Genomic DNA, 15,820 nt, shown 5'->3' with positions numbered 1-15,820 from the left:
GGATCACTGTCGGTCTACTGCCAAAGTAACAGCTCGTCATCTCAACAAAAAAATTGAAAGGGAAAAGTGCAGTATTCTCTTACGATTAGTTTAAGCATCTAACCACATGTGTTGCATCAATAATGTTGACTTCTAATGCAGCACAGTAAATTTAGTCCAGGACATGCAATGTGTGTGTAGATCAACTAGTGCAATCAAAAATTTCTAAACCGGTGCTAGATTTGGTATGTCCCTTGAGACAGAATCGATATAAGGATTGAAGCAAAGACGGGAGGTCCGCGTGTAAAGCAATAAGCTCATAGGTAATGGGTAATGTTCCATACATAGGAATCTAAAGTTCTTCATTCCTGGCCAATTGAAAAGCCTTCCTCAGGTAACCTAAGCATCATGTATGGTTTAAACTATAGATGAGTAAGTACCAGAAACCCCAACAAAGATTGCCAAGAATATCAACACTGGGATACCTAAAACTCTGTTCCCCAACTCCGGTATACTTCGAAGATCTTCACATAGCAAACACAAGGGATCACGAAAGAGACAAGCACTATCATGATTGCCCCGATCAGTGATGCAAGACTCTGGAAGGAGGGGAATGCAATTGCCAGAACCACGGTGCTGACGAGTAGAGCTGTGTTGATCATAATTCGGGTCAACTTCCAGTTTCTATACCTTAGAGGCAGCAAGCTCTCCAGGGCAGATGCAATTGGCATTATCGTGAGAATGTATTTTGCAATTGGGCCGACCAGTGTGGTGTATATCGCAACCTATGACGCGAACTTCTCGGCAGGAAGGTTTAGGGTTATCCGGGGATGAATGTTGTGTCCGTAAATAAGGTAGCCTAGTACGGCCATCAAGAAGCTGATTGTTGCGCAAACAAAGAAACTCAGCCACAAGACCTGCCAAGAAAAAGAAATGAAGAATCATGTAAGAGATTCCCCGAAATCCCAACAATGAAAACACAAGGAAGAATCACATGGATACTCGATAAAAATAGAGAATATATATGTATGAAGATGTTGCGCGAGTTTCCCTTAATGAGATCAATCCATATGTATAGGCGAATTGGACAGCTCAAAGATAACAAAATCAATGAATACAAGACCTCTCTAGTTTCAATAATTTACCTTTGAGAACTGTCCTTTCTTGTTCATGGAAGAATATATAGTGGGGAAAACAGCATGAGATCCATAGCAAAATGTGTACGAGCTCAATGCTAGGGGCATTCCCCTCAAGCTGATCACCTTCTCCTCAGGGTGAAACCCAACTTCTCTCGTGAAGCCAACTGAGAGAACACAAATCACGATAACTATTGATGATAAAACCCCTCCAGCCGAAATATATGACAAGACGCCCAAGTCATTTAGCCACACGGAGGGCAATATGATCAAACCCGAGATAATAACAAAGGCGTGCCTCCCCTCGATTTTCAGTAGCTCGAGTTTTAGTTGAAAGTTGGGGGATAATTTGTTCATGTTATCGCCTTCAAGTATAAGGAATCCTGTTGCCACTAGGTAGAGCTCAAGGCATATGATAATGGATGCTATAATCCATCCTTTCCGCCTGAATGCACGACCAGCAATGTCAGAGTAACTGGAGATTTTCGGGTCAGAGTCAAGGCACCGGCGGAGTAAGTTGCAAGTGAAGTAAGCACAGACCGCGATCACAATTAATAGGGGAAGGCTTAACCAACCAGCTGACGATAGAGCATAGGGGACTGATAAGATGCCTATGCCGGCAAAGAGAGTGATTAACAATTCAGTTAGTGTTTCTTGGTCATGCGTACATCAGTCAAGATTTACTCGGTGCCTTCGTGGGAATGGTGATTGCGTGCACGATCGATTTATTTTCAAGATAATTGCAAGAAGTGTGCCTACTACACAATTTAACAATCAAGTAATATTCTTATTCTATATTCATCACATAAAAGCAAATCTCACCAAAATATTCGAGTTCTTTCCATTTTCATTGTCGGTTAGATAAAATTATATAGAACACTTGAATAAAATTTGCATTACTATAGAAAAGAAGCGGGCAACGGACATATTTTCGGATTCACAGAGGGTTGTTATATTGTTATACTTAAGTCTCATCACCGCATACCCTAAATCAACGTGAATGCAATCTAACATGAAAAGAAGAGCTAATCAATAAAATAATAGACCTGATATAGTGTTGATGCCATTGATGCAGGTCTTGAGAAAGCTGACTTCTTTTTTGCTGGGAGCAGAAATGGACATTCTCACTTGATCGTTCGTGGTGGTCGATGGGAAAATATTGGATTGGTGACTCAAGCAAGGGGTTTTAAATAGCGATCAAGAGAGATCTCTGATAATTTCTTTGCTTCTAAAAAATGTGAGTAGATAAAGAGAGAACACATTCCCGATGAGAATCGAATCTAAGGTTTTTTGATCTCATATGAAAGGCGATTTTTCTTGTCTTGATCTCATTTTTCTCTTTGCTTCTTCTTTCGAACTAATTGGTTGTGGATGATGATAGGACAGATGGTTAATATAGAAAGATCCGAAGAACAGATCAGTTGAAGGAGCATCAAAATAGGTGGAAGGGTATTTCTGTATTTAAAATACAAAATTGATTCACTATCTTTATCCATCACAAGATATTTTCAGCCTACTGCATGGTGCTAATATCTGCCTTGATCTGTCCTCCGTTTACTAATTGACGTAGCGGAACTAATTACAATTTGTTAATTTGCTCACGAATACCAGACAACAACCTTCTACAACTAGTTGATTCTACAAATACCAGGAAATAGGCATCAAACTCGAATCAAATTCGAGATTGGGCGAAAGAGCATGGTAGCTCTAAGACTTTATTGATAATCCGAAAAAACTGTCATTAGCCCTAGGGCTTACATCGCTTAAATAGAAAGAAACGAAATCGCAACAAAGGAAATAAACTATTTTAGGGAATTGTGACAAAAGAAATAAATTGTTTTCCTAAAATATGCAAAAAACGCCCTAAATAACATAAAATTACCCGTTTGAGGCCCTAAAATTTATCGTTTAGCTCCAGATGTTGTTTTCCTAGAGACAGGGTCATCAAAACCTGTTTTTCTCAATATACCGATTTGCCACATCTTCTGGCAACTGACGTAGTGGAACTAATTGCGATCTGTTGATTCGCTCACGAATAACAGGCAACAACCTTCTATCACCTGTTGATTCTACGAATATTAGGAAATAGGCATCAAACTCGAATTAAATCCGAGGTTGGGAGAAAGAGCACGGTAGCTCCACAACTTTATTGGTAATCCGAAAAAACTGTCTTTAGCCCTAGGGCTTACATCGCTTAAATAGGAAGAAACGAAATTGCAACAAAGGAAATAAACTATTTTAGGGAATTGCGACGAAAGAGATAATTTTTTTTTCTAAAATATGCAAAAACGCCCAAATAACATAAAATTGTCTATTTGAACCCTAAAATTTCCCGTTTGGCTCCAGATGTTGTTTCCCTCGAGACAAGGTCGTAGAACCTGTTTTTCTCGCGATACCGATTTGCCACGTCTTCTGCTTCATCATTCTTCCCTGGGTGGAGAGAATTCTCCCTCGAATTCGCTCTAAAAGTCCAGAGATAAAATTATCCACACAAACATACACATTTTTCATACTTGATCGGAAACCGATCTTAGCCCATGCTCCATAACGGATGATTGGAAAAAATTTTACTCAAAATACTCTGCCGTAGTGATTGGTTCGATAGAGACATCTAACATCTTCGTCCTCATCTGTTGATTCGAAGCACGGTACTTCTTAATTTCCTGCTTTAGTCTCGCCTCCCTCCTATCTTTTCTTTGCGAGTCCATCCTCTTGTCGATAGCCTTCCAGACTGCATCAGCCTCCTTGTCATCTTCATCATAATCATCCTCGTCGATCTCGGGCTCTCCATCGCCTCCAGCTAAAAAAATGCGTTATCAAACGTACCCTCTTCAAAAAATATATTCGTAAAATAATTATCTCCCTCCGATTCATCGCCAGATTCCTCTTTATCAGGATTAAGATTAGGGTTTGGATTATGGTTTTCTCGATTCCGGTTCCCTATAATTGCAGTCATCCTCTGTGTTAGCTGCTCCATCATACAATCCATCCTTTGATTCACGATTTGCTCCATCCTTTGTTCCAAATGTCGCAGGTTGTCACGGTCAATAACATTGTCCACACGATCCCTTCTCCTGGGCGGCATGGTTGTTCCAGATCAAACCGTAGGCTTTGATACCAACTGACATAGCGGAACTAATTGTGATCTGTTGATTCGCGCACGAATACCAGACAACAAGCTTCTACAACCTGTTGATTCTACGAATACTAGGAAATAGGCATCAAACTCGAATCAAATCCGAGATTGGGCGAAAGAGCACGCTAGCTCCAAGACTTTATTGATAATCTGAAAAAACTGTCATTAGTCCTAGGGCTTACATCGATTAAATAGGAAGAAACGAAATTGCAACGAAGGAAATAAACTATTTTAGGGAATTGCAAGAAAATAAATAAACTTTTTTCCTAAAATATGCAAAAAAAGCCCTAAATAACATAAAATTGCATGTTTGAGACCCTAAAATTTCACGTTTAGCTTCAGATGTTGTTTCCCTCGAGACAGGGTCGTCAGAACCTATTTTTCTCGAGATACTGATTTGCCACGTCTTCTAACAACTGACGCAGCGGAACTAATTGCGATATGTTGATTCGCTCACGAATAACAAGCAACAACCTTCTATCACCTGTTGATTCTACGAATACCAGGAAATAGGCATCAAACTCGAATTAAATCCGAGATTGAGAGAAAAAGCACGGTAGCTCCACAACTTTATTGATAATCCGAAAAACTGTCTTATATAGGAAGAAATGAAATTGCAACAGAGGAAATAAATTATTTTAGGACAAAGGAAATAAACTATTTTAGGGAATTGCGACGAAAGAAATAAATTTTTTTTCTAAAATATGTAAAAACGCCCAAATAACATAAAATTGCATGTTTGAGACCATAAAATTTCCCGTTTGGTTCCAGATGTTAATTCCATCGAGACAGGGTCGTTAGAACCTGTTTTTCTTGAGATACCGATTTGTCACGTCGTCTGCTGCATCACTAATGTACCATATTTTTATTTGCTCCTCGATTTTTTTTCCCACACATCTCAATTTATTAATCAGTCGACCACGTATATGCTTGTTCAGGGAAAATATAAATGCCCCTGGGCCCTCTTAGTCACATTGGTTTTGCATTTGGCCGCATTGGTCCCACCACAAGTTTTTGGTCTGTCTTATTTTTATTCTTATACTTTGGATTAGATTGACCGGACTAGAGAAAGAACCATGTTTAGGTCAATTTTCTGATCTAGCTCGGCATTTAAATATTGACGCGTTTGTTTGATTTGTTAAAAAACTGTAGCATCGATCAAGATTTCATCTCCAATTCGGCTAGCTGTTAGATCTCATAGGGCAATTCTGGGAGTATCATCTGCTGTAGAATAGGCTGAATAAAATCCCGGAGTCCCAGAATTGGATTCGTTGTAAATAACGTGTCGAATAGTATATATTTCCGGAATAAAAAAAAGCCTATTAAAACGCATCTTAGATTTTTACCTGTTAGGATGGAGTCGGAAATAAGCTTAATTGAGCAGACATGTATGAAATGCAGCAACAAACTTTAATTAAATACCAATGCGTCATAGTACGGCAGAAAATCCAAGACGAGGTCAAGGTGCTGTACAAGAAACATAATAATCCGATACCGATAGGGTCAATTCTAAAGCAAGAGCATGAAACCGAACTGGTTCTCATGATTTGGTCTGTCCCAACAGTGTTTCAGGCGTATCTACCTCTTCCATCCTCCTCCATAACCGTAGGAGTTGTCGTGCCTGTTGTTTCTGAACGCGCAGCATCCGATAGAGTAGTAGACAATGATGAGGAATATGAGGAATACGATGTTCACGATGGCGACTTTCTTCCAGTCGCTCTTGATGTTGTCAAGGAGGCCAGCCTTGCAGGAATGGCAGTCATAGCACAAAACATTCGAGCTGTTGTCCCAGGAGTTGCAGTCTGGGTTAGTGTAGACCCCATCAGCGGGCTTGTTCCACACTGTCGGGCTCACGTATGTGAAGTTACAGTCATTCGATGGCTTACAGCAGCCTGCTGCAGTATTCGGAATTGAAATCAACAGAGCATGAGACATCAAGAAGCAACAAACATACCTATCAATACCAAATCGAAATCCAAATTGCCAATGCAAGATCACTTAACAGGAACAAAAGGTTATTGCACGGAAGTCCCCTGTACTTTGTGGTCAATTGCAGTGGCATCCTTCGATGTTCTAAATAATAAATATTACACAAATCGCCACCAATGTCCCGAATCTGCAGTTTAATTGGTTCCAATTTCATTTGGCTTTGCTTGCCCCATCAGATATTTTACTAGTGCAAGTAGGCTCTATCAAGTGGGTCTGCGAAATAAATGAAAGCATCTTTAAATATTTAAATCTGTCACATACAGCCCGATTCTATATCTGTGAACATATATTTATGTGCTATATTGATGAGGGATACCAAATATGATTGATCCCAAAAATGAAATTTCGATGATTTACATCTTTAAATATTTTATTCTAACTTCTAAGAAATTTTTCATATACTTGTATTGATTGATTAATTCAACTCCATCTTAGCCGTCTAGTCGTTCCTGACCGATGGTCTCGATGATAAAACTAACGCAACCATATCTTGATAAGAACTACGACTAGAGGGGTGAAAATCAAAGGGGAGTTGGAACAAAATTTTCTCAACTGGTGCTAGATTTGGTATGTCCCTCGAGACAGAATCGATATAAGAATTGAAGCAAAGACGGGAGGTCTGCATGTAAAGCAATAAGCACATCGGTAATGGTCAATGTTCCATACATAGGAATCTCCCGTTTGGATTGAGAGAAATTTGATTTTAACTTTAACTTTAATTTTAACTCAACATACTATACAACAAAAATACACGTTTCCCAAGTCAAATTTATAATCACATCTCATTTGTCATTTTCTACAATCAAAATCAAAATCAAAATCAAAGTAATTTTAACTCTGAATCCAAACGGCCCCTTGAGAGAAGCCTTTCTCAGGTAACCTAAGCATCATGTATGGTTTGAACTATAGATGAGTAAGTACCAGAAACCCCAACAAAGATTGCCAAGAATATCAACACTGAGATACCTAACAGCTCTGTTCCCCAACTCCGGTATACTTCGAAGATCTTCACGTAGCAAACGCAAGGGATCACGAAAGAGACAAGCACTATCATGATTGCCCCGATGAGTGATGCAAGACTCTGGAAGGAGGGGAATGCAATTGCCAGAACCACGTTGCTGACGAGTAGAGCTGTGTTGATCATAATTCGGATCAACTTCCTGTTTCTATACTTTAGAGGCAGCAAGCTCTCCAAGGCAGATGCGATTGGCATTATCGTGAGAGCGTATTTTGAAATTGGGCCGACCAGTGTGGTGTATATCGCAACCTTTGACGCGAACTTCTCAGTGGGAAGGTTTAGGGTTATCTGGGGCTGAACGTTGTGTCCGTAAATAAGGTAGCCTATCACGGCCATCAAGAAGTTGATTGTTGTGCAAACAAAGAAACTCAGCCACAAGACCTGCACAAGAAAAAGAAATGAGGAATCATGTAAGTGATTCCCTGAAATCCCAACAATGAAAACACAAGGAAGAAAAACATGGATACTCGATATACATAGAGAATATATATGTATGAAGATGTTGCGCGAGTTTCCCTTGACAAGATCAACCCATATGTATAGGCGAATTGGACAGCTCAAAGATAACAAAACCAACGGATACAAGGCCTCTCTAGTTTCAATAATTTACCTTTGAGAACTGTCCTTTCTTGTTCATGGAAGAATATATAGTGGGGAAAACAGCATGAGCTCCATAGCAAAATGTGTACAAGCTCAATGCTAGGGGCATTCCCCTCAAGCTGATCACCTTCTGCTCAGGGTGAAACCCAACTTCTCTCGTGAAGCCGACTAAGAGAACACAAATCACGATAACTAGTGATGATAAAACCCCTCCAGCCGAAATATATGACAAGACGCCCAAGTCATTTAGCCACACGGAGGGCAATATGATCAACCCCGAGATAATAACAAAGGCATGCCTCCCCTCGATTTTCAGTCGCCCGAGTTTTAGTTGAAAGTTGGGGGATAATTTGTTCATGTTATCGCCTTCAAGTATAAGGAATCCTGTTGCCACTAGGTAGAGCTCAAGGCATATGATAATGGATGCTATAATCCATCCTTTCCGCCCGAATGCATGACCAGCAATGTCAGAGTAACTGGAGATTTCAGGGTCAGAGTCAAGGCACCGGCGGAGTAAGTTGCCTGTGAAGTAAGCACAGACCGCGATCACAATTAATAGGGGAAGGCTTAACCAACCAGCTGACGATAGAGCATAGGGGACTGATAAGATGCCTATGCCTGCAAAGAGAGTGATTAACAATTCAGTTAGTGTTTCTTGGTTGTGCGTACATCAGTCAAGATTTACTCGTGCCTTCGTGGGAATGGTGATTTCGTGCACGATCGATTTATTTTCAAGATAATTGCAAGAAGTGCGCCTACTACACAATTTAACAATCAAGTAACATTCTTATTCTATTTTCATCACACAAAAGCAAATCTCACCAAAATATTCGAGTTCTTTACATTTTCATCGTCGGTTAGATATAATTATATAGAACACTTGAATATAATTTGATTTACTACAGAAAAGAAGCGGGCAACGTACATCTTTCAGATTCACAGAGGGTTGTTATATTGTTATACATAAGTCTCATCACCGCAAACCCTAAATCAACGTGAATGCAATCTAACATGAAAAGAAGAGCTAATCAATAAAACAATGGGAAGTTTCATAAAAGATTTGAATCTTCAGAGGAGATTAATAGACCTGATAGAGTGTTGATGCCATTGATGCAGGTCTTGAGAAAGCTGACTTCTTTTTTGCTGGGAGCAGCAATGCACATTCTCACTCGATGGTTCGTGGTCGTCGATGGGAAAATATTGGATTGGTGACTCAAGCAAGGGGTTTTGAAATAGCGATCAAGAGCGGTCTCTGATAATTTCTTTGCTTCTAAAAGGTGAGTAGATAGAGAGAGAAGAGCACATCCCCCGATGAGAATTGAATTCTAGATTTTTTGATCTCATATGAAAGGCGATTTTTCTTGTCTACATGTATGTTGATCTCATTTTTCTCTTTGCTTCTTCTTTCGAACTAATTGATTGTGGATGATGATAGGACAGATGGTTAATATAGAAAGATCCGAAGAACAGATCAGTTGAAGGAGCATCAAAATAGGTGGAAGGGTATTTCAGTATTTAAAATACAAAATTGATTCGCTATCTTTATCCATCACAAGATATTTTCACAAAAGATATTTTCAGCCTACTGCATGGTGCTAATATCTGCCTCGATCTGTCCTCCGTTTACTAATGTACCATATTTTTATTTGCTCCTCGATTTTTTTTTCCACACATCTCAATTTCTTAATCAGTCGACCATGTATATGCTTGTTCAGGGAAAATATAAATGCCCCAGGGCCATCTTAGTCACATTGCTTTTGCATTTGGCAGCATTGGTCCCACCACAAGTTTTTGGTCTGTTTTATTTTTATTCTTATACTTTGGATTAGATTGACCGGATTAGAGAAAGAACCATGTTTAGGTCAATTTTCGGAAGTAGCTAGGCATTTAAATATTGACGCGTTTGTTTGATTTGTTAAAAAACTGTAGCATCGATCAAGATTTCATCTCCAATTCGGCTAGCTGTTAGATCTCATAGGGCAATTCTGGGAGTATTATCTGCTGTAGAATAGGCTGAATAAAATCCCGGAGTCCCAGAATTGAATTCGTTGTAAATAACGTGTCGAATAGTATATATTTCTGGAATAAAAAAAAATCCTATTGAAACGCATCTTAGATTTTTACCTGTTAGGATGGAGTCGGAAATAAGCTTAATTGAGCAGACATGTATGAAATGCAGCAACTTTAATTAAATACCAATGCGTCATAGTACGGCAGAAAATCCAAGACGAGGTCAAGGTGCTGTACAAGAAACATAATAATCCGATACCGATAGGGTCAATTCTAAAGCAAGAGCATGAAACCGAACCGGTTCTCATGATTTGGTCTGTCCCAACAGGCGTATCTACCTCTTCCATCCTCCCCCATAACCGTAGGAGTTGTCGTGCCTGTTGTTTCTGAACGCGCAGCATCCGATAGAGTAGACAATGATGAGGAATATGAGGAATACGATGTTGACAATGGCGACTTTCTTCCAGTCGCTCTTGATGTTGTCAAGGAGGCCAGCCTTGCAGGAATGGCAGTCATAGCACAAGACACTCGAGCTGTTGTCCCAGGAGCTGCAGTCTGGGTTAGTGTAGACCCCATCAGCGGGCTTGTTCCACACTGTCGGGCTCACATATGTGAAATTACAGTCATTCGATGGCTTACAGCAGCCTGACTGCAGTATTCAGAATTGAAATCAACTGAGCATGAGACATCAAGAAGCAACAAACATACCTATCAATACCAAATCGAAATCCAAATTGCCAATGCAAGATCACTTAACAGGAACAAAAGGTTATTGCACGGAAGTCCCCTGTACTTTGTGGTCAATTGCAGTGGCATCCTTCGATGTTCTAAATAATAAATATTACACAAATCGCCACCAATGTCCTGAATCTGCAGTTTAATTGGTTCCAATTTCATTTGGCTTTTGCCTGCCCCACCAGATATTTTACTAGTGCAAGTAGGCTCTATCAAGTGGGTCCGCGAAATAAATGAAAGCATTTTTAAATATTTAAATCTGTCACGTATAACCCGATTCCTGTATCTATGAACATATATTTATGTGCTATATTGGTGAGGGATACCAAATATGATTGATCCCAAAAATGAAATTTCGATGAATTACATCTTTAAATATTTTATTCTAACTTCTAAGAAATTTTTCATATACTATATTGATTGATGAATTCAACTCCATCTTAGCCATCTAGTCATTCCTGACCGATAGTCTCGATGATAAAACTAACGCAACGATGACTTTTTTTCATAATGAAATCATACCAACTGTACATTTGCATCGATCGTAGTCGATAGTCACGATTCAGAAGAACAAGAGCAAAAGCTAATCATATCAGTCGCCCTTGATCCGTATCTTGATAAGAACTACGACTAGAGGGGTGAAAATCAAAGGGGAGCTGGAAACAAACCTGAAGTGAGGACAAATGCTCGGAGTAGAACCTTTCGACGGTGTCATTGAGGTACTTGTCGGAGAAGCTAGAGCAGACCTTGCTCTCGATCAAGCAGCTCTTAATCTTGTTCCAGTTCTTCGTGTTGTTCACTCTCTTTTGCAACCAATTCGAGTAATCCCCTAACCTATATATGTGATCGAGATCAACCGAATGAATATGCGACAATTAAGGATCAGAAAGTCATTAGCACGTAGATCGCATCACATGATATTTTTCAAGCTTGAATGGAGAGGTGCATATCAGATTTACCTGTATTCCTTGTACCCTTTTCCCGATAAGGCCTCCCCGGCCCCTTTGTTGGTCACGACGAAGGCGAAGATCGTGAAGCAGAAGAGGATGACGATGAGTAGGAACATGACGAGGAGGTAGATCCAGAGGAGCCATGAGACGCGGCAGCAGGACCCGATGAGCCCTGCGAGGGAGACCAGCATGAGGAAGACCCCGATCACGATGACAGGCTTCTCCAGGTACCTCTCGCAGTCGTTGCTGGCCTTCTGCGCGAGCCATATCCCGGCCCCGAGGATCGGGATTGAGAGGAGGAACGTTACGAGGTTGAGTAACCCCACCAGGTTGTTGCTCGCCCTCACCATCCCTCCCTCTTCACGCAAAAATCTATGGAAGTAACACTGGTAATGCTATGACCGAACTGCCTATGTAGCGATCCGATCACCGATGATGCGATGCGATCACGGGTGAAATACCCAGGAAGCACTAAGGATGAGGACTGAGATGTGAAGGTCTGGTGGCTGTGATGAAGTTTCTTGGTTGGTTACAGATTGATTTAATATTTGTATAGCGGAGGGTGAGAAGAAAGGGGGTGGCGAAGGTTACAACTGCACGCGCCGGACGCGTAATCTAATTGGCGCATATGTTCGGCGGGGAGGGGCGTGGACTCTGTTCCGTAGAAGTTCACGGGGGCCGAGTCTCCGTTTGAAGAGTTTACCGTTGAGGATCATACAAAATATTATCATTTATCTTCTCTTCTTTTTTTTTTGTTCTCATAGGCCAAAATTTCCAAATATCCTTTACTTGATTCTCAATAATTTATTTCTCAATCTCCATTTTATTCTTTTGCTTTATTTTTTTTTCCTTCTATGACCGCGACATATGCTCTCAGTTTATTGGTATAGACTGATATTGCTTGAATATCGGCTTTATCTGAATCACAACGTGCTTTCAGTAACTTTTGATTTTTTTTCTTCTTTTGAGAGTTCGGGATATATCATGTTCAGACAACGACTCTTTTCAGACCATAGTGTGCTATGTGCTTTTAGTGAGAGTTTCGAATCTCTTTTATATGTTTTTTTTTTCAAGATATTTTCGAATAATAGGCCGACACCTCTTTATTGAATATTTTTGCAGATTTCGATAAGGTTGTGCTCATGATGAATTTGAATTTCAAATACTGATATTTTCATTAAGAAATAATTTAGATTTTACTGTTATATTGTCTATTTTGAAAAACTAATATTAAGGAGAATCTCATGCAATTTATTGTTTTTGGACCTTTTCTTTGTCCTTCTATTTTGCTTTCTAGCGATGCTGTAGTTATCAGTTCAATTTTAGAGTCCAAGTCTTTAATTAGTTCGCGAAGAACGTGAATTAGCATACATTAAATTAAATTAAACTGAACTAAAAGAATGGGAACCATACTGGAAAACTAATAACCCCAGGTGTCGAAATGTAAAGATCGAACGGGCGCTTAAGTCCACTTGAGTTGGTCAACGACTTGAGGTAAAGCGTGTTTTTTTGCAGAATATTTTTTTTGCTGGATAGCGTGCTTACATAAATAAAAACAAGATTGGAGTACGTGCCAGGTCAAACCGCATTTAAGTACAGAGAAAAGGCAATGACCTTTTCTTTTTTTTCTTTTTCTTTTTCTTTTTATACTTCCGTACCCATAAATTTAATAGGTTTCGATTAATTCATTCGAAGAGATCGATCCACTACGGAGTAAATATTTCATAACCTGAATTTTCTCTATTCTCAAAATTCGAACTAAAGATCTTATTTAAGAGTAATAAATATCGAACCATTTAAATCAATTAAGGAATAGTAGGCAATTACTCTCACTGTTCTTTCTTGCTTTTAACATTTTCCGATGACGCCACATTATATCAATTATTATATATATTTAATTTAATTACCCCAATATATAAAATATACATAGAGAGAAACAAAGATATATATATTCGCTCAGTTAACATGTGGACATAGATATTTAAAGTATTTCTCAAATTGTTAAAATGATATGTGTCCGTTACATCATCATTGTATTAGGTGTGCTTATAATTAAATTAAACTTAGATTAAATATGCCTGAATTAGAGAAATGAATCTAAATCGATGCGTAGTATGTGAGTGGCATAGACCGTCCTTGGTTAATTGAATGAATGTTGTCTATTTCAGATGGATCAGTGCGCAGTCTTAAATTAAATTTTTATGAATAAAGAAAACTAGCCACCACCCTGCGCATTATGCGAGATTGTTATCTATTAGTATATTTTTGTTATTTAACTCGGTTGTAAAAATATGTTAATTAATTTATGATTAGTTTATTACGTCATCATTATTTTAGCTGTGATTATAATTAAATTAAATTTAGATTAAATATGCTTGAATTAGACAGATGGATCTAGTTCGATGCGTATTATGTACTATGTGAGTGGCATAGACCGTCCCTGATTAATTGAACGAACGTGATCTACTTCAGGTGGATTAGTGCACAGTCTTAGATTCAATTCTTGTGAATAAATAAAACTAGCCACCCACCCCCGCATTGTGCGAGATTGTTATCTATTAGTATATTTTTGTTATTTAACTCGGTTGTAAAAATATGTTAATTAATTGATGATTAGTTTATTACATCATCATTGTATTAGGATGCTTATAATTAAATTAAATTTAGATTGAATATATGCCTGAAGTAGACAGATGAATCTAGTTCGATGTGTATTATGTATTGTGTGAGTGGCATAAACCGTCCTTGGTTAATTTAACGGACGTGGTCTGCTTCATGTGGATCGATGTACATTCTTAGATTCGATTCTTGTGAATAAAGAAAACTGGCCACCCACCCACACATTGCTTTAGATTGTTATCTATTATTATATTTTTATTATTTAACACGGTTATAAAAATACGTTAATTAATTTATTATTAGTTTATTACATCATCATTGTATTAGCGATGCTTATAATTAAACTAATTTTAGATTAAATATGGCTAAATTAGATGGATGAATCTAGTTTGATGCATATTTTACCGTCCCTGATTAACTGAACCAACGTGGTCTATTTCATGTGGATCGGTGCACAGTCTCAAATTCGATTATTGTGAATAAAGAAAACTATCCACCCACCCGTGCAATGCATGAGATTGTTATCTATTAGAATATTTTTGTTACTTAACTCAGTCGTAAAAAAGTGTTAATTAATTTATGATTAGTTTATATATTTTCTGTTAATTTATTAAATTTACTTAGTCTTATGTGAGTTATTTTGAAACTTGCATTTACAAAAACATTAGATATACGAAGAGTCAGTGAATGAAAAGTTCTCATTTCAAATTTTTTGACAAATGGCATTCAATGGCAATGTCTCTAGCAATTATATATTAGTCAATCCACCTGCGGTTTGTGCTGAATTCTTGTTTATGATAGATTCTAGTTTAATTTGATAAATATTAGTAAGTTTATAATTTATTTCATGATAACTTTCAAATTAACATTTAATATATAATATTTCTTAAATATAACACGATAAACTAACTTTATTAAAATACTATATCTAAATTTATAAATTTTCTAAATGCATTAATATAATATAATTAATAAGTTTATTTTAATTAAAACTATGGCAAATAATTAGATTTGCAGCTTCTTAAAGAAACTTATAAATTTTTTACATCATAATTTTAAAAGTCACTTTGATTTCTAAATCTCACATCATCTAAATAATAATAAATCAATCATAAAATTTTAAACTCAAATAATTTTAGTTTACTTAGAGTTCTAATTAAAATTATCTACTATTTTAGTAATGAGACAATTTAATTTCAACATGTATTTAGTTTTTAAATGAAAATTAAAAATGTTATTAGTTTCCTAAATATCTGTTTATATTTTTGACCAAGTGATTAGTTGTGAAAACTTCATTTTTATTTTTCTTTAATATAATAAATTAAAATTCAGCATATTTTTGCGTAGAATAGTAAAGTATATAAATTTACCGAATTTTAAAAATGTATGATTTTGAATAACTATTTATAGTACAAAATTTTACGTTTCTTTTGAGTTTAAATTGTATTTATAATTATTTCACCCTAATATACTATGTTAAAATTTGACATTTTTTACATTCAAAAGATTGCACTGAAGTATATAATTTTATATTGTTACAAAAGTCATAATTTTTTAATAATTAATTTCTTTTTAATTATAATATGGAATATAATCTTTATTTTGAATTTTGACTTAAACTTGCAAATCCTTTTACTCTATTATAAGA

General features: G+C 37.4%; 4 protein-coding genes across 5 annotated transcripts; all 4 read right to left on the bottom strand.

Moving 5' to 3' along the window:
* Window positions 1–289: 289 nt before the first annotated feature.
* LOC116197274 (amino acid transporter AVT1J-like) lies at window positions 290–2,458 on the bottom strand. Of its 2 annotated transcripts, none has more exons than XM_031527362.1 (3): window positions 2,162–2,458; window positions 1,125–1,726; window positions 290–896 (listed from the first exon to the last, which is right to left on the bottom strand). In XM_031527362.1, exons 1-3 carry the CDS (start codon window positions 2,235–2,237, stop codon window positions 765–767), a joined length of 810 nt encoding a protein of 269 aa, XP_031383222.1. In that variant the 5' UTR covers window positions 2,238–2,458; the 3' UTR covers window positions 290–764. The 2 variants fall into 2 exon arrangements, with proteins under 2 accessions (XP_031383222.1, XP_031383224.1); XM_031527364.1 differs by having other exon boundaries at window positions 1,125–1,282.
* Window positions 2,459–5,829: 3,371 nt separating this feature from the next.
* On the bottom strand, window positions 5,830–6,313 carry LOC116193632 (tetraspanin-8-like). Its single transcript, XM_031522376.1, has 2 exons — window positions 6,291–6,313; window positions 5,830–6,205 (listed from the first exon to the last, which is right to left on the bottom strand). Exons 1-2 carry the CDS (start codon window positions 6,311–6,313, stop codon window positions 5,830–5,832), a joined length of 399 nt encoding a protein of 132 aa, XP_031378236.1.
* Window positions 6,314–7,074: 761 nt separating this feature from the next.
* On the bottom strand, window positions 7,075–9,021 carry LOC116193631 (amino acid transporter AVT1I-like). The gene is made up of 4 exons (XM_031522375.1): window positions 8,946–9,021; window positions 8,784–8,864; window positions 7,869–8,476; window positions 7,075–7,639 (listed from the first exon to the last, which is right to left on the bottom strand). Exons 1-4 carry the CDS (start codon window positions 9,019–9,021, stop codon window positions 7,121–7,123), a joined length of 1,284 nt encoding a protein of 427 aa, XP_031378235.1. The 3' UTR covers window positions 7,075–7,120.
* Window positions 9,022–10,023: 1,002 nt separating this feature from the next.
* Window positions 10,024–12,218, bottom strand: LOC116194254 (tetraspanin-8-like). Its single transcript, XM_031523017.1, has 3 exons — window positions 11,563–12,218; window positions 11,272–11,437; window positions 10,024–10,517 (listed from the first exon to the last, which is right to left on the bottom strand). The coding sequence occupies exons 1-3, from the start codon at window positions 11,901–11,903 to the stop codon at window positions 10,203–10,205; spliced, it is 822 nt and encodes a 273-aa protein (XP_031378877.1). The 5' UTR covers window positions 11,904–12,218; the 3' UTR covers window positions 10,024–10,202.
* Window positions 12,219–15,820: the final 3,602 nt, after the last annotated feature.

The sequence above is a fragment of the Punica granatum genome, chromosome 2 (assembly GCF_007655135.1).
Source record: "Punica granatum isolate Tunisia-2019 chromosome 2, ASM765513v2, whole genome shotgun sequence".
In the NCBI taxonomy this organism is placed as follows: Eukaryota; Viridiplantae; Streptophyta; class Magnoliopsida; order Myrtales; family Lythraceae; genus Punica; species Punica granatum.
The sequence above is the reverse complement of the archived record's forward strand: the minus strand, read 5'-3'. Positions and strand labels throughout refer to the sequence as shown.